Here is an 18,820-nt window from a genome sequence, read left to right as displayed (position 1 = left end):
TCTGATGCCAATTGCTGAGTTGTTCTCCATAGAGATTGTACTGTTTTACACTCCAACCAGCAGTATTTGAGGATATTTTCTCATTTTCACCAATATGGTGGTTTCTAAAAAGTTTTTTGGCACCTCACTATGGTTTTAATTCGTATTTCACTGCTTTACAGCTAACCTTGTTGTTGAGCACTTAGTGCTTGCTAGGCACATGGTATTTTTTGGCTTGTGGGTTTTGTGACATGCTGTGAAATGCCATCCTCTCTATGTAGCCCTCTTAAAGTTTGGTACCTAGAACTGAAGACAGTGCTCTGGGTTTCTTCTGATCATAAGGAAATGATAATATGTAGCATCTAATGTGTGACCGACACTGTGCTCAGTACGATTTAAAAGTGCGTTATCCCCATGTTGCCTAAGCGTTTACTTTTAATAAAATGGGGCGTACATTCTTCCTTTTGCGTTGGTATGTGGTGTCTCTCTGGACACGTTCTGCTAGTCAAGTTCTCCTGAATTAGGATGTGTCACAGCTGGCTGAAGGAAGTATTTGATTCTGCAGTTGGGAATCATAATAGTCCTTGCCTTGTGATTGGGTCAGAATTGGTTTAGATGCCCCAATTTAAATTTGTAAGTTCTCTTAGTTATTTTCTCTTCCAGGACTCTCTTCTTTTCCTTGTTAACCGTCGTCAAAGTGGGAAATTATGGCCTTGTGTATGCTTATTTTCTTCGTTCTTTTCTCTAGGTGTTTTTGTTCATCACTAAATACCTAACACCTGATATAATGTGTGGCCCGTAGTATGCGCCCAGTGAATATCTGAATGAATGGGAACTGAGGAGCCCTGGGAATCGGGTCATTTGAGGCCCTAAAGGCCTAGGTTTGCTGTTCAGTGGGTTGAAGAGTTTGTTTAGCTTAGCGATGGGCTCTGTCACCTTCCTAGGATGAAGCCATCTTCCCTCCTAAAAGGGTCAGAACTAGTTGGTTCTTATGTTTTTCTCTGGACCCTTTGGGTTTTGGGGGGAACTTTGATCCAAATAAGTCTCAGTGAGTTTGGCTGAAAGCTGTGGAAGTTAAGAGAATGAGTAAATATTCCTCGGAGTTAATGGCTTCCCCGGCCTCATGCCTAAGGAGTGTAGGGGAGGAAGACATTTCCTCCGCCCACTCTGGGTCCCTCTGGCCGGACAACAAATTAAATTCACATGAGACAGAATGACAGGAGAAAATGAAACAAAGCCGTATAACATGTATACATAGGAGAGGCTCCGGCAAACTGAGCAACTCAGCCAACTGGCCGAGGCTACCTGTGTAAGTATCTTCAGCTACAGACAAGGAGGACGTTTAGGGTAGTGGTTTGGGTCTTCAAAGGGGAGGAAGGCAACCCGCATGGAAACGGAAAAGCAAATGTTTGGTAAATAGAACCTTGAGAAGAGTGGGCTTAGCAAGGATCCTCCCAGTCTACCGAAACCCAGAATTACCTAGATTATGGCCTGTCCTGGGGACGGGCCTTTATTTTAAACTTCTTTCAGGCAGTTAGAGGGAAAAGTCGAATGTTCCTTGCTGAGTCTGAGCCTTTATCGTCTTCAGCTCGAAATAATCTGCATAACAGAGTGGTGCATCTTGGGGTGGCCTGCCCTGAACCCCATCAGGAGTCATGTTTATATTTACTTGAGGCAAAGTGATAGCCTCTCCTAAATGAGCAGTTATCTAGGAATTGTGGTGTGATTGAGTTCGGACGGGTGTGATTTTCTGGTGTTTCCAGAGGTACAGTCTGTTGAGGCCTAAGATGCAGTGACCTGTGGCTTTACCTACTGCTGTGCTGATCCAGCAAGATGTTTGGAACCCTGCTTACTAGCCACAGTTTACTTGCTTTTTATCTCTACTTCTCAGAATTTTTGTGAGGATTGCTTAGTGTTGGCCACATAACTTGTTTGGCTAGTTTACTGTTCTCTGTTCTGGAGCCAGCTTGTAAACGAGAACTCAAGGGTGGGGCGAGAACTCAAGGGTGGGGCGGGACAACAAGGGGAGTTCGCGGCCTCTGATGCGGGAAAGTGCAGCTGGGTCATGGTCGGCAAACTGTTTCTGAAAGGGTCAGGTAGTAAATAATTAGGCTTTGCAGGCCATGGTGTCTGTCGCATATTCTTTGTTTTTCACAGTTCTTTAAAGATAGAAAAACTATTGCTAGGTCATGAGCCTTATGAAAACAGACTGTAGCCAGATTCAGCGCATGGGCTGTGGTTGGCCAACCTCTGAGCTAGGTGAAGAACTTAGTTTAATGCTAAACGTGTTTAATGTTTTGGGGACGTGAACCAGAATAACCTTGGGAATTCTCAGTTGGTTGTGATCCAAAGAAAGGGATCTAAATTCTGGCGTGGGAAGTCAGAGTGACCCTAGTGTCAGTCACTTTGGGTCCTCGGAACTCAAGGTGACCTTGGCCAGTGAGACAGCAGCTGTCCAGTGGGCCAGAGGGATCGCGCTGCATCTTTGCTACAGGAGTGCTGGCTAAGGGAGACAGGGATGGAAGAGTGGAACGGAGGTGTGGCCCTAGAATTAGGCTGGAATTAGATAGGTTTAAGGAATACAGTGACTCAGCGTGTTAAATTGGTTAAGTCTCAGAAATACATGTAATTTCCTGAACCTTTGCTAGGATGTAATTGGAAATCTGGCATGTGCAATCAGTTTGGCCAGTTTATAAAAATGAAAGAGCAGATTTGTACTTTGGATTCTGAGAACACCAGATTCTGATACATGAATCCAGATTTGTCTTGTGGTTTTTCTCTGATCGCAGGAAGTTCTATAGAGCAGGCCTGGCATGAAGGAAGTGTTAATTTATTTCACAGTAGTTTGGGGGAGAGGAAGACACAGTGGTTAAAGAGCATGGTCTATGAGACACATGCACTTGTCCAAATTCCTACTCTACCACCTGCTAGCTATGTGATCCTGGGGAACGGAATCCTCTGAGCCCAGTTCCCTCACTTGTAAATAGCGGTGATAATGATAACTCCACCGTGGGGTTGTTGTGAGAATTGAGTGAGGATAGTATATGTAAAATGCTTATTATATTAGCTCAGTGTCTGTCATGCTAGCTTTCAGTAAATGTTAGCAGTGAAAGTGGAGGATCAGAAACAAGTATCAAGTATTTGTATTTGATCAAGTATTTGTATTAGTATTTGTGACTCAGCGCTGCTGAAATACCATGTCCTGTTAATTTAATCACTAGATGTGTGGGAATGTAATGGGAGCAGTACTGAATTAGGAGTCAGAAGAACTGGATCTGTCTCCCTCACTCAGTTTCCTAATTGGTAAATAAAAATAATACGTGTTGACAGGTTATGAGATAACATGTGAAGGGGCATTGAGTTCTATAAAGCAGTGAACAAAATTGAAGGTGAAGTCAGTAACCTGTTCACTTGTTCAGTTTCTTGGCCTTCTAAATATGTTGGAACAGAGCCAGAAGGTGACTAGTGTGAAGCTAGAAGAAACTCAATAGATGCTCCGTGGTTCCGGACTTGCATTGGTAACTGGTGGTTAGGAATGAGTAATAGAAAATTGGAATACTTTTGTAAGTTATTTGAAGTAGTGGAATATTGAAAATGAGTGGCCAAAGTAAGTGAAAGAAGCCAGTCTGAAAAGGCTGCGTACTATTGGATTACAACTGTATGATCTTCTGGAAACGGCAGAACTATGGACACGGTAAAAAGATCAGTGATTCCTAGGGGTGAGGGCAAGGAAGGCTGAATAATTGGAGCACAGAGGATCTTTAGAGCAGTGAAAATACTCTGTATGATGCTATCAAGATGGATGCATGGTGTTATACATTTGTCCAAACCCATAGACAACACCAAGAGTAACCCTAATGTAAACTGTGGACTCTGGGCGATTGTGATGTTAATGTAGGTCCATCAGTTGTAACACAGGCACCACTCTGGTGGGGATGTTGATGCTGGGGGAGGCTGTGCATGTGTGGGGGGAGGGTATATGGGAAATCTTTGTACCTTCCTCTTAATTTTGCTGTGAACCCAAAGCTGCTCTTAAAAAATAGTCTTAAAAAAAAAAACAGTGGCTAGTGTGGGGAGATAGGCTGGAGGAGTTTAATCTCCATGTTGAAAATGTGACAATATCTTGTAAAATTAAAACTGTATATTTCTTTTCCCCTGCAATTCCATTTATAGGAATTTATCCTGAAAATATATTTGCATGTGCATTTTGTATGCTAAATCCTGTATACACACATTATTTATAACAACAGAAAAGTGGAAACATTGGTGTCCAACCTCAGGAAACCAGTTAACTACATTATGGTACATTCTTACAGTGGAAAACTATGTACCAGTAAAGAGTGAGGGAGCGCTGTGTGTGCTGAAGGAACACTTCCAAGATACGTTAAGCAAAAGAAACAAAACAAAGCAAGGTGAAGAACAGTGTTCATAGTATGCCATGATTATTGTTGCAGGTGGGGGGCAGTAGAAGGGATCAATTATGATTTCCTTGTATAGGCATAGAATATCTCGGGAAGAGTAGGGAGCTGGTAATATGCTTGCATCTGTGGATAAGAACTCTGGGTAGCTGGGGGACAGGTAGGAGGGAAATCTACTTTCACGGTATACTGTCTTTATCTTTTGAAATGTGTCTTATTTCCATATATTTTCTATTCAGAAAGTTTGAGTGGCCGCAGTTTGGAGTTGAAAACTATATGAAACGTGTTTGTTTTCCTCCCACGTCCATGTCTGCCGCTTGTTGCTCCACACCATCGCTTTGCTCTTGATGACTGTGGAAGCTGGCACTGACTCTGGGCACAGCCTGTAACAGCCCCCATCCCCAAAGCACCTTGGTGTTTCTCCTCTTGGTTTGTGTGACTGACGGTGTTTCTGTTTCCACCCCCAGCTTTGGCAGCGTGTAAGCAACTTCTTACCAAGAACCCAGGTCACCTCTAAGAAGGGGGCCTTAGGGAGAAGAATATCCAGAGGAAACCAATGCCAGACGCGTCTGGAATTACAGTCACCGCGGGCAGCATGAGACATTGTGTGCCAGCATTTATGTCCTCCTGGCAAAGACTGTAGCTCTCCAGGTGGGAGGGTCCTGGAAGCAGCACGCACCAGGAGCCTCCAGAGGAAGAATGGAGCCAGATGTGAACTCTCTACAATGAACACATTTTCAGCTTATGAAGGAAATTTGAGTAAAACAATTATTTAATTTCCACATATTCAAGTTCAGTGGCCTTCCGTGTGAAGTGCCAGCAGCCACCCCTCCACAGGAGTTACTAGGATTTTTCTGGCACCAGGTTGAACTCTTCTTGGTACTTCTGGCAGTGACGGGTCTTCAGGACAGATTTATCTGCTAAATGCTCTTGGGCAGGAAAAAAATAAAACTGCCGAAAGCAGCGTAAGGGTAGCAGGACAGAGATCCCTCCTTCACTGCTCACTTTCACAGAAACTCAGCCTGGACACGGATGCTTACCCTGAAGATTGATTCTGCCTCATTCCCCTGCAAGCCCATCTATTCTGGAGAGAGCTGGCATTTTTGGGCTGCCTCCTGTGGCCCTTCTTACTATCCTCCTCCTCGCAAACTTACTCTTCAGGCCGTCAAATGATATGAACTTTGGAATGGAGTTTGTTATCCTTTGGGGACTTGCTCCCTTTCCCGGGCTCTTGCTGTCTGAGAGGACCATCTGAAGGCTGTGGTTTGTTCTTGGGGAGGAGGGCCTTGGCCTTGCCTGGATCCTCCACCATGTTCCTGTTGCTGCCTTTTGATAGCCTGATTGTCAACCTTCTGGGCATCTCCCTGACTGTCCTCTTCACCCTCCTCCTCGTTTTCATCATAGTCCCTGCCATTTTTGGAGTCTCCTTTGGTATCCGAAAGCTCTACATGAAAACTTTGTTAAAAATCTTCGCGGTGAGTGGTCCTGTTTACAAGTGGTTCCTTCACAGAGGAGGGAAGAAGTGCCCTCAGCAAAAAGTTATCTGGTTGATTTTTATTTCTGTTGACATGGAGAAGGTAGGGAGGATGGGAAATGGCATTCGGGTAAAAAGAATAGCTAAGTGTGTACATGTGACAGCCCGTAGCAGTCTTTCTTTTTGAGCTGAGGTGCTTGTGTGTGTGATTCTTCTGTGCAGAGGAGCCTGTTCCATGACTCCACACCTGGCCTGTCTACTTGAAAGAGAGGGGCTTAGAATTAAAGGAAAAATCACTGCCAGACTCTCCCTTCTCATATGTTACAGATAGTGAAGCACAAAGCTGCTGCTGACATTTTCCCTCACTGATAGTATGAGAGAGTCTTTTCTCTCTTTCACACATTTATCTTAAATAGGTTCTTGCATTTAGACAAAAAGAAGGAACAGAAAAGGGCATTTGATGAGTTGTTAGATTTTCTTAAAGATAGAGGAGAGGGATAATAAATTTCTTAACATATGTCAGAACTTAACTATCTCCCACTGAACAGAACTGGTCACAATGCCAAGGGGATGGATGAGAAGTGGTAGTGCCTGGATGTTGATCTATGCCACAGACTTTAAATATCTGTTCAGAGATCTGGTAACTTATTAGTAATATCTGTTTTCAGTGGTCACCAAATCGTGAGGTATTCTTTTCCACAACTGAGACCATGTGTAATTTGAGAAATGCACTCATAATAGTAAAAATAATACAGTATTATTTGTTCATTCTTATGGTATCAGAATAATTTCATCCATTTTCCTTTGGTTCCTTGTAATTCTGCAGTAACATTTTATCAGTGAAGAAATAGAGACTCAGATAAGTGAGCTGTATGAAATATTACATTACAGTGGGAAATATTTTTTATGTATGTTATTGAATCTTGGGTTTTGGTATTTAATATTCCTATAAGAATAGGACTTTTTTCACGTTTTAAAAAGTTGAGGTGAAATTGACATAGCATTGAATTAACCATTTTAAAGTGAAGAATTCAGTGGCATTTATTATATTCACAATGTTGTGTAACCACCACCTCCATCTAGTTCCACAAGTTTTTCATCACTAAAAGGAAACCCCATACTCATTTAAGCAGTTGTCCCCCATTTTCCCCTCCTCCGGCCCCTGGCAACCATGAGTGTATCTTCTGTCTCTGGATTTACCTATTCTGGATATTTTACGTTAATGGAATCGTATAAAATGTGCTCTTTTGTGACTGACTGGCTTCTTTCGTTTAGCATAATGTTTTAAGATTGATGCGCGGTGTGATGTTTCAGTACTTTGTTTCTGATGGCTTGATAATATTCCAGTGTGTATGTGTACTATAATTTGCTTATCCTTTCATCCATTGACGGGCCATTTCCACCTTCTGGCTGATGTCAGTAGTGCTGCTGTGGTGTACATGTATTTATTTGGGTAGCTATTTTCAATAATAGGATTTTGGAGCACTACTTACATCCCTGGGGTTATCTAGTTCCCTGCTACTCAGAGAGTGGTCCAGAGACCACCACCGTGAGTATCACTAAGACCTGGTTAGAAATGGAGGTCTCAGGCCCACTCCAGACCTCCTGAATTAGAACTTGCATTTCAACAAGATCCAGGTAATTCATGGGCCCATTAACATTTAAGAAGTGGTAATCTAATCAGTCTTTGGACTAGCTACTTTACTAGTGTATAGTATTTTCATTAATCAGGAAATGTGATTTTCTTAAATTTCGGTCTGAGAAAATCTTCAGTAGAGCCCAGGGTTCCTGTGGACCGTATAACTTACTACCCATGCCTTTTTGCCACTGTGAAAACACACCAGTATAGAGTTAGGAGAGCAGCTGATAAACTTTTAGGAGACAACAGTGAGGGATGTCTACCTTTCATTCAAGTTTATAAGCAAGTGATTCATTCATAGACCTATGGAAATACTTTATTATTTTTTAAATTTTTTAATTTTTTCTGAAGAAGAGTCACCCTAAGCTAACATCTATTGCCAGTCTTCCTCTCTTTTGAATGTGGGTTGCTGCCACAACATTGGCTGAGGAGCGGTGTAGGTCTGTGGTGTGCATGGGATCTGAATCTGCAGACCTGGGCCACCAAGGCAGAGCATGCTGAACTTGAACCACTAGGCAATGGGGCCAGCCCGGTGGCGCAGCAGTTAAGTTTGCACATTCCGCTTCAGCAGCCCAGGGTTTGCCAGTTCAGATCCTGGGTGCAGACATGGCATTGCTTGGCAGGCCATGCTGTGGTAGGCGTCCCACGTATAAGGTAGAGGAAGATGGGCACAGATGTTAGCTCAGGGCCAGTCTTCCTCAGCAAAAAGAGAAGGATTGGCAGCAGATGTTAGCTCAGGGCTAATCTTCCTCAAAAAAAAAAAAAAGCATAGAAGTAGGCATTATCAGCCTAGGGTTCTTCTGTAATGGCTAAAATTTTTTAGCTTGGATCGCTTTGTGTAGGACAGAAGACCTAGAATCCATGTATATTCACTACTCCATTTTGAAAATGTCCCCCCAAATTAATAAAGTACATAGCCAAGTAAATTTTTCTTATTGTGACCATATTTTTAAGTATACATTCTTGCGACTTGTACTGTAGATTATAATTATACAATGGAAAGTTCACTAAATATATATTGTTGGCCAATCCATGAGGCAGGTAATCTTGAACCATCAGAGACTCTTTGCTGACTACATCTTGAAAATCACTGGTTTGAGGCACGGTAATTTAGAAGTGGTGATGGAAGTAATGTGTATATATGTATATACCCATTTGTGACCTCAAGATTTCAAATTTCAAGAACTAGACTTGTGCCTCTTATTTCCTAGAAGTGTATATCTGGCACTTAAAGGGTTCTGGGTCCTGTCCTGTTGAGTCTCATGGACAATTACAACTTGGCTATGAGCTAGACTAAGGAGTGGGCTGGAAAGGACTGGTATATACCAGCAGGGACATAGGGTGGGGCTCCAGGAGTGTCCAGTCTTTTCTCACCCTTGGTGAAGTGTTACTGCTCTGAGTTTATCTTAATGGACAGTAAGAACTGAATATGATTTTTATCAGCGGTAGTATTAGATGGAAGTTGGATTTGGCCAAACTGGTTTTAGATCTTGGGAGGTACACATCTGTGTATCCATGTATGTCTCTAAAATACACCTGCCCTTGTGAGTGCTTTTTAGTGGAGGAGAGACCTTTATTTTGCTTTCTTTAACCTCTTCATCCCTTCCTAAATTGGCATGATATATATATATAATTTTGTAGTGGAAGGAAGCTCAGAGATCATCCCAGTTCTGTGGGTCTCTCCTGCTAACTACACATTTGAATCACTTGGGGAAACATTTTTAAAGTACTTACTTGAGAGCACTAGAATGGAGAGCACTCCCAAGAGATTCTGATTTAATTGGTTTGGGTGGGCATTTTTAAAAAATTCCTCAAGTGATTCTGGCATCTGCCATCAAAAGGTGGAGTCGGATTGATCTCCTCTTGAATGGGGACCTGCCTCAGGACTCGTTTCTAAGAAATAGAACGTGGTGGAATGTGACACTGGATGACATGAGATTAGGTTAGAAATGGCAGTATAACTTCTATCTGGCTCTTGGGATGCTTGCCTCTGGAACCCAGCCACCATGTTGTGAGGAAGCCCAGGCTACATGTAGGTGTTCAGCTCACAGACCCTGGAAGGCTCTGACAACCAGCATCAACTGCCACACACAGGAGTGAGCAAGCCTTCAGAGGATTCCAGCCCCCCAGCCTTTGAGCCACTCATCTGATACCAAACTGTGCAGTTTGCAGATTCATAAGCAAAATAAATGGTGGTGGTGGTCTAAGCCACTAAGTTATGGAGTGTTGTATTGCATAGCAGTAGATAGCCAGACATAATATAATATTAAAGAATTCTGTTTTTTTATTGAGGTCACATTGGTTTATAATATGTAAATTTCAGGTGTACATCATTATATTTCAACTTCTGTGTAGACTATATCGTGTTCACCACCAAAAGTCTAGTTGCTATCCGTCATGACACAAATGTCCCCCTTTACCCCTCTCACCCTTCCCCCATCCCCCTTCCTCTCTGGTAACCACCAGTCTGTTCTCTGTATCTATATGTTTGTTTTTTGTTGTTTTTTATCTTCCACATATGAGTAAAAGCATGCAGTATTTGTCTTTCTCCATCTGACTTGTTTCAGTTAGCATTAAAGAATTTTAAACATTCATTCATGCCCCACAGCCTATAAACTTAAAAATTTTTTGTGTGCATCACCTTTCACTCTGGCAGTATGTGTCCATATTTTATGGTTGTGTTAATAGCATGTATGTATAATTTTGTATCTATGTTTTCTTTGGGGATTTTATCAGCCATTTTTACATTTTACTAGATAATCTTCATAAAGATTATTAAAACTGGGCATCTAATGGTCCATGCAGTACATATACCTGTGCTTTTGGAGGATCTAAGTAAGCCCTGTCTTAACAGCTAGTTTCCCCTGTTAGTTCGTCTTTCTGTATAAAGGAGCCTTGGTATACCTGCCGAGCAGGTAATGTAGAGTCTGGGTGGGTCAGCGTCTGTTCTGTTCCCTCTCCTGGAAGCTTAACTCAGTGCAGGTCCTGTTGATGCCAAATTGCTGAAGGTGGTCAAGTGCAGAGGACAGCATGTTACTTAAAGTGTTTGAGTTATCTTAATGTTTGTGCTTCAGATTTACCCTCACTACAGTGGCGTTGGTGTTATTTGGGGTAGAGTTCCTAGGAGTGGACTTTCAACTAAGTCGAGAATGATTTGGAAAAGGGCAGAGAAGAAAGCCTGGATATAAAGGAGAAAGATAAATGACCTGAGTTTTCTTGCCTGATGTGAAAGGGATTGATCAGGTCAGGTTAGAGAAGATGGGACATTTGTCAGCTGGTTGACATTACACTCCCAAGTGTAGTCAGTTGGGACCGAGTGGGGGCTGTGAGGAAGTTGGAGGTGGTGGGGCAGTGGTGTGATGGCGTGAGTTTTTGAGTCTAGTGCCCTCTGCTTGAATACCAGGGCTTTTCTTCCCAGCTCTGAAACTGTCGTCAGACTTTCCGATCTGCCTTCTCATCTAGAGAGTGGGAGTAGTAATACCTACTTCACATGGTTGTAGGGAAAGAGGTCATGTTAACCAGGCCTGTCCTCCTTACCCCAGTGAGAAGGCTGATTTTAACTTAACCTTTAGTAACTTAAAGGATGAACTGAGGGAGATGAGAATGCGGTTGTGGTGGGGACGGTCACAGGAAGTAGTTTTAGGTTTTATCATTTCAGGTCTGTCTGTTCATAGGGAGACTTTGAGGAAGAGAAATATTGGGAGTTGATTAATTACATGCAGCCCTTACTGACTGCCTACTATGCAAAGCAGTCAGTTAGACTGCAGGAATGCAAATATGGGTAAGTTCCGGCTTCTGCCACTCAAGGTGTTGATAGTCCGGTAGGAAGACAAACGTATGCATTCACAACTAAGTTAGAATGTGATTGCCAATTACAGTGCACAGCGAAGATCAGCTCTGACTGGAGGAATTGTGTAGACAGCATTTCATACAAAATTTGGCATTTGAGCTAGATCTGAAAAAGGAAAGAGCATTCTAGAAGTGCAGTGGGTAAAGATGAGAAAGTACAGGCTTGTTTAGAGATGGTACATAGTTCAGAAGAGAAAAAAACATTTGGTGCATGGTGGGAATGAAGTAGATGATAAAACAAAGTGTGTCTTTGGGCCTGGAGAAGCCGTTGGAAGTTTCTGAGTAGAGAAGTGATGTGAGCAGCCTGGCAGCATGTGTTCGGATGGATGGGGGGGAGGAACAAGCAGTTAAACAGCCATTGCCTTAGTGTAGGCAGAAGAGTGAGCAGTGAGCGGAGCGAGGGGCACGACGCAGCTGTGAGTGCCCTTCAGGGGAGGACTGCGCACTGAGTGACAAATGAGGAGCCCGAAGGCGTGGGTGAGCAGCACCACAGGAGGAGGGCTGGAGGCAGGGGCGCCCTTGGGGCTGGGGGGCAGCTGTCTTTATCCTCCATGTGCCGGATGATGAGGGCTGGACCCAGGTGAGAAGGGGACCAGCGGGTGATTGGAGACGGGAGGGCGCCCCTTTTGTAAGGTCAAGTGTGTGGATTGGACAGTAGCTACAGAGATTATGGCTGACACAGGGAGAGACTTGGTAAAGATGTAGTCTTCGTGTGGGAAATAGAAGGCGATGGATGAGGGGAGCGGATTTTTGTAAGCATCTGATTCTTGGGGTTTGTGTAGTTAGTCATGGGAAAAGGCCCAGGAGGCTGACTGAAGGAGGGAAGCTCTGCGCTGAGACTAGTGTTGCCACGACAGTTACACCTTACTCCTGTGAGTGGTTCCCAAGTTGGAGTGTTCTGTAGAGTGAAGAACCAGCAAAAAGGCCATCATGCGCATTTCTAAGGGCTGGGCCTTCGTTTCACCTGCCAAGCTTTGCATTGGGTTTAATGTTACCTGAGAGTCCAGCATTGTTAGTGTCCTAAAATGATCTCCTCCGTCTGGGAGAAGCTGAAAAGGGAATAAGGAACCTGATACTGAATAGCATAGTAAATGGCATCTCAGATCAGGAGAAGGGAGAGGAGGTTTATAGGGAAATGAGCTCCGAACCTAGGAGTCTCAGTTTTATTCTGGATGTCTGAACACTCTACTTAAATTCACAGTGTGGAGAAGCCACTTCTGTGGCCGTCAGACGTCGCTGACATACAGGGCTCCTTTCATTCAGGCCTGTGCACCAGGGTGAAGTAATCCAAGTCACTGGCCAGCCATTCTTTAACAGGCTGCTCCCAGCCAGCCCCCAGGTTCCTTCAACCCTGCCCTCTTTCCCTACTTTTTTTTTTTTTTTTTTTGAGGAAGATTAGCCCTGAGCTAACATCTGCTGCTAATCCTCCTCTTTTTGCTGAGGAAGACTGGCCCTGAGCCAACATCTGTGCCCATCTTCCTTTACTTTATATGTGGGACGCCTACCACAGCATGGCTTGACAAGCGGTGTATAGGTTCCGCACCCGGGATCCAGGCCGCTGAAGCGGAACATGCGAACTTAACCACTGAGCCATCGGGCCGGGATCCCCCCCAACACACTCTTGACTTTGGGCAATTCTTTTTTTTTTTTCTGCTTTTTCTCCCCAAATCTTCCCAGTACATAGTTGTATATTTTAGTTGTGGGTCCTAGTTGTGGCATGTGGGACACAGCCTCAGCATGGCCTGATGAGTGGTGCCGTGTCCATGCCCAGGATCCAAACTGGCGAAACCCTGGGCCACCAAAGTGGAGCGCGTGAACGTAACCACTTGGCCATGGGGCCGGCCTCTGGGCAGTTCTTTCCTAGGCACGGAAACATTTTGTAAGGTACCTGAAGTTTGAAAAAGTAAAGCTAGAAGTAAAAGTAGGTGGGCAAGGGGATGTCTGTGACAGAGCTTTGTCGCAGAGCTAGGAGATGTAGAATCTCATTTAACCAGTACCTTCCCAATTAAAACAAAAAACCACAGCCATCTCAAATTTTGCATAGTGCAGCAGTCCTCACTGACATGAAGTCCTCAAGGGGCGTGATGTCAGACATTCCTGCCTGTTGCTCTAAGTATCGGAGGTGTCAGGACAGAACCACATTTTTCTGATTCTGACCATGCTTGCAATACCAACACAGAGTCTTAGCCAAAATGGAAAACCCTAAACTCTAGTTGAGTGATCTGTGTGCCAGGGCTGTTGTCAACTCTCTTATCCTTTATTCACCTCTTCCCTGGATGGAATTCATCTTCCTCCATTTGGGGGGTTATATATACATTTTCTTCTAGAAAAAAATCATCTGTACACAGAGCCAAAAGACATCAATGGCTAAATATCTGATATAGAACATGGGTTATGTGAGTTTCCTTGCCTTAGACCTTGCCTTGAGTGGGTGTCTCTGTAAGCCATCTGTTTTTTCTAAAACTGTTTTAGAAGAAACTCTTTGATGTTTGAAGAAGTTTCCAGATGAGGTCAGATCACTGGTTAGACTCGTGTCCGTGCTGGTTCTGGCTCTCGCGGACACCTAAGGCTCTGCCACAGACTCTGCGTGTGCTTCAGGCCGTGTGCATTCTGCTGTGTCGGGATGGGAGGGCTCTTGCCCACCTTGCATCACCATGGAGACAGGTTTGAAATGACGCTTTTTAAGGTATCTCTGCTATTTCTTTGACTCCTAGTGGACATAACTTTGTGTGCAGTGATAACACCTGCTAGTAGGGAGTAAGTGAGCTCGTGTCTCCAGCGGTCCTGATTTGATAGTGGGAGAGACCCAGCCTCTGTCTTCCTATAGTTAAAAGGATTTTAGTGAAGGAAGGGAAGCCCTAGGAAGAGCCTCTCTTTTCTAGCTCTCTTCTGGAGTCCCTTATTATTTCAATAATAATGAGGACAATTAGGGCATTTTATAGTTTCCCAAGTTGTGTCACATATATCTCATTTGATCCTGAGTGATCCCATGAAGTAGGAGGTTGACATACCATTCTGTTTTGTAGATAGAAAAGACCAACATTCAGAGCGTTGGAATGAGTTGCTTAAGGGACATAGCATACATGCCAAACTTGGGATTTGAACCTAGAATTTTTAATCTCTTAATAGTGTTCTTTTCTTTTTCTTTCTTTCTTCTTTTTTTTAACACTAAGCCCCTCAGGCCTTTCTGTGTCAGATGTGAAGTTCTCCTGTTAAAAGGTTACTCAGGGTGAATGGACAGTCCAGACATAAATATTATTTAAATCCTTTACTTGAAAACTAAAATCGTTGCTTTCTCGGAATAATTTGGGAAGTAGGCAGCGTTGTGTGGCAGGCAGTAGCTTAAAGGATGCTTTACGTGGTGGTTTGTGAATAGTTGCTGTTTGGCAGGAAGGAAGGAGTGTGTGAGGTGTGTGCACTGTTGGCTGGTGAGTGCCTTGAGGAACATGGAGACAGATTTAGGCAGTGAGAAGCAGGCCTGAGAAACCCACCCAAGCTCCTTAGTTTCCAGCTCTTTCCTTTAGGTGACTTAACTTTTGGTCCTCCTTATCAAGGAGGGGGCTGCTCTAGGAGGAGAGGGCTTTGAGTCTCCATTTAGAATGAATGCTTTCTTGGTTACGATCCGATCTCAGGTGACTGGGCTTGAGGCTTTCACAGCATGGAAATGGAGGTGTTCTCTGAAGGAAAAGATCTCATTCTTGTTGATTGCCGTTTTTCCCCCACAGTGGGCCACCTTGAGAATGGAGAGAGGAGCCAAGGAGAAGAACCATCAACTTTACAAGCCCTATACCAACGGTAAGACTGGGACTAAATCCTTGTCCTAAGAGATCCCTTTGAGATATGTTCCTGGGAGCTTTTAATTCCACACCTGCTCTTCCCCATCTAAGAGCAGGATGTGTACTCTCAGTATTTTTAACATGCGTTCTCCCACTGTGCTGCTTGACAGGGGTGTTCTCTTTTGCAGGAATCATTGCAAAAGATCCCACTTCACTGGAAGAAGAGATCAAAGAAATTCGTCGAAGTGGTAGTAGTAAGGCTCTGGATAATACTCCAGAGTTTGAGCTCTCTGACATTTTCTACTTTTGCCGGAAAGGAATGGAGACCATTATGGATGATGAGGTGACGAAGAGATTCTCAGCAGAGGAGCTGGAGTCCTGGAACCTGCTGAGCAGAACCAATTATAACTTCCAGTATATCAGCCTTCGGCTCACTGTCTTATGGGGCTTGGGAGTGCTGATTCGGTATTGCTTCCTTTTGCCGCTCAGGTGAGGGCAGGGCCTGATGGGGACAGACTTGAGCTGCTGCTGCCTAAGCCTGATGCAGGATCCCCCTACCTCGGTCTCCTCGCTTTGTTTTCCCATTTTAGAAAGAAGGATAATGTGATTCTTTCACTGGCCAGTCCTTCTGACTCTTGGAAGGGTACTGTGCTGGTTATCCTTTAAAGGCCCTTGGATTCTCTGCCTATCAGACAGAAATAGTTTGGGGTCTTAAAGACAGAGTGCTTGTCCAGGTGGACTAAACACAGGGACAGGGAACACAATGTCCTTTCTGGCCACTCCTCCTGGACACAGCTAACTCTTTCCTCCAGCGTGCCTCTCTGGTGCAGAGGCAATATTGATCTCTGAGTTTTTCTGTACCATGTGCTGTTCTGAGTCTCTCTTGCCAGATGCTGGTACCTTCAGACTCTATTTCCTGTGCTTCTGCCAGGGTTTAAAGCCAAAGGGAAGGGTAAGACGGCAGGGCAGCAGGTGCCTGAGGGCAGAACAGCCAACGTTAGGATTTTCCATCATTTTGGCTGCCTGATGCCTGAGGAGATTGTGTCAGCTGAAAGCCGGCTCCGTAGTTCACTGTGAGCTGGAATCAGAATGATCTCTGGCTCTGATAGGCCCTCTCAGTTTCCAGATGGAGCTCTTCTCTAGGTCCCGGGTGATGGGATCATGGGGTGGTTTTCATGATACCCATTTTCATTTCACACATTCAGTTCTATACTAGGTGCGAGCATTTGTTGGCTGTGTTTTAACTTGTCTTCTTGTTACAGGATAGCTCTTGCTTTCACGGGCATTAGCCTTCTGGTGGTAGGCACAACCATGGTGGGATACTTGCCAAATGGGAGGTGAGTCGAGTGCGAGTGTCCATGTCTGAAGGGTTCTTACTTCTGGGATTGCTGGCTCCAATATTGAAGGCCAGCCTGCTGCTTTGGGTACAGCCAAATCCACAGAATCTTAGGTGGATAAAATAACCCAGTAATCACAGTGGCATCATCATTAAAGTCTTATTTTTTACTGATCCTGCTCTGTGACTGTTCTTTGTGCCCTCCGAGACTCACACTCTTCCCATTTTAAAGACAAAAGGGAGAAACGACAAAACTGTAGTTCCGGGTGAGCAGATTTTATAGCATATTGTTTAGTTTTGAGTATTCTGCTGTGTCGATAAATTGGGGGCAAGAAATGTACGTAGGGCTCTTTTGTTTGTTTTTTTAAAGACGAATTTGCTCCTTCTGGTAAAGTTCCAGGGCTAGTAAAGCTCTCTTCCACCCGGGCTGCTGAGGAGGTTTGCCTGCTTCCGCCTGCCTAGGTGCTGCTGGGAGGGGAAGGGATCTAGGAGACTCACCTGTGCTGGGAATTCAGGGCTGTGAATGCTGACCCCGTTAACTCAGGTGAATTTAAGCAGTTCTCGTCATTTCTGTTCGTTCATGTGTAGACATAAAGATGCTAATTCCTCACAGGGTTTTACCATATATACTAATATCTATAAAGATACTTTGCAGTCATAAAGGACTCTAGGCAGTGATAGTTAAATTGTTGGAGTCAGCAGTTTTTCCTGTCTTCTTTATGTACACTAAAAACAAAAACGTCTGTCCTGTTGCTCCAGGTTTAAGGAGTTCCTGAGTAAACACGTCCACTTAATGTGCTATCGGATCTGCGTGCGAGCCCTGACGGCCATCATTACCTACCACGACAGGTGAGGTTGCTCTGTACAATCAGAGGGACGTGGTGCTGGTGAAACATGCCCGACTCTGGCAGGTGGGCGGGGCTCCTCTGAGCGCTCAGTCAGAGCCTCTGGGGCTGCCGAGGTGCGGGCTGAGTTCCAGATGAGTGGTTTCACACTAATTTTTGTTGCTTTGCATTTTAAACACAGGAAAAACAGGCCTAGGAACGGTGGCATCTGTGTGGCCAATCACACGTCTCCTATTGACGTCATCATTTTGGCCAGCGATGGCTATTACGCCATGGTAAGACCTCTTTCTCTGGCTTTCCTAGGGTGGGCCTTCTTACATTAGACTGGTCAGGTCTGGGAGGCTCTGGACCCTTCACGTAGCTCTTTCTTTAGGGTACAAACAGGTAAACGTATTTTTGCACATGTTTACACCTTTAGGCGACCTCAGTTGTCACCTTTGTTTCTGTTGCTTTGGGGAACTCCTTGGGACTTCGGTAGGAGATGTCCGGAGCAGAGTCACTGAGAGCGTGGTTGGAGATCAGACTGTAGATATTTAGGTGGACTATAGAAAATGGTGACCGGTGGGGAAGGAGGATTTGAAAGGACTGAGTCAGGGGCGTTGAAGAATCTGCTCAGGGAGAGCGTTGTTACACAAGGTATTGCTCAACTTCATTATTTCCTTTTAGGGTTTTCAGCTATGTTCTTAATTACACATCTTTGGAATCACTGACTAAAAGGAGAAATTTAAGATTCAGGTAGTTTAATAGTGGTTTCTTAGTAGTGAGAAACCTTTATGGTTATCAATAGAATGTTAGAGGGTGAAAGGTTGGGGTACTTGTGGGGTTGGGGGCTTCCTCCACAGAGTGGGGGATTTGTGCAACGATGGCTTCACCACCAGTTGTTCCCTTGTCTGTGATTAGGTGGGACAAGTGCATGGTGGCCTCATGGGTGTGATTCAGAGAGCCATGGTGAGGGCCTGTCCTCATGTCTGGTTTGAGCGCTCAGAAGTGAAAGATCGCCACCTGGTGGCTAAAAGGTAAGCCAGCAAGATTGTGCTGTTCTGTATGACCAGTTGTAGAGAAAGGATGCATTTTAGGGGTAGTTATCCCTCCGCAGTGGAGTTACAGCATCTTCTACACCAATCCTATACTGCATTCATAATAAAAAAAATTTTTTTTGACATGGAATATAAAAAATATAGAAACCCTAGTATTGTTTATCGAGTTAGTAATGTTTCTTAACCAGTTTTGTTGTACTCATTGTAATAAACAGCATATGAACTTTTTAAAGAAAACTATTGAGATTGCAGTAGTTTATGACATTGTGAAATTTCAGTCGTACGTTGTTTGTCAGTCACCATATAATCGTGCCCTTTTACCCCTTATGCCACCCCACAACCCCCTTCCCCTCTGGTAACCACTAATCTGTTCTCTTTGTCCATGTATTTCTTTATCTTCCACATATGAGTGAAATCACGTCGTGTTTTTCTTTCTCTATCTGCCTTATTTCACTTAACATAATACC

General features: G+C 44.1%; 2 protein-coding genes across 12 annotated transcripts in view; one reads left to right on the top strand and one right to left on the bottom strand.

The window, feature by feature from the left end:
- ANK1 (ankyrin 1) overlaps window positions 1–18,820 on the bottom strand; it is a 622,216-nt gene that overhangs the window by 362,582 nt on the left and 240,814 nt on the right. The window lies entirely within an intron of this gene.
- Window positions 1–18,820, top strand: part of GPAT4 (glycerol-3-phosphate acyltransferase 4) — a 36,110-nt gene that overhangs the window by 8,340 nt on the left and 8,950 nt on the right. For all 11 annotated transcript variants that reach the window (XR_011534311.1, XR_011534312.1, XR_011534308.1 and 8 more), the window contains 7 exons: window positions 4,865–5,872; window positions 15,085–15,154; window positions 15,324–15,624; window positions 16,398–16,472; window positions 17,231–17,320; window positions 17,498–17,591; window positions 18,217–18,332. Coding sequence is in view for 6 of the 11 variants with exons in the window: in XM_008523157.2 (XP_008521379.1) it covers window positions 5,708–5,872; window positions 15,085–15,154; window positions 15,324–15,624; window positions 16,398–16,472; window positions 17,231–17,320; window positions 17,498–17,591; window positions 18,217–18,332 (911 nt within the window). In the remaining 5 variants the exon portion in view is untranslated. The remainder of the gene's footprint in view (window positions 1–4,864; window positions 5,873–15,084; window positions 15,155–15,323; window positions 15,625–16,397; window positions 16,473–17,230; window positions 17,321–17,497; window positions 17,592–18,216; window positions 18,333–18,820) is intronic.

This window comes from Equus przewalskii, chromosome 28 (genome assembly GCF_037783145.1).
Source record: "Equus przewalskii isolate Varuska chromosome 28, EquPr2, whole genome shotgun sequence".
Taxonomy (NCBI): Eukaryota; Metazoa; Chordata; class Mammalia; order Perissodactyla; family Equidae; genus Equus; species Equus przewalskii.
The sequence above is the reverse complement of the archived record's forward strand: the minus strand, read 5'-3'. Positions and strand labels throughout refer to the sequence as shown.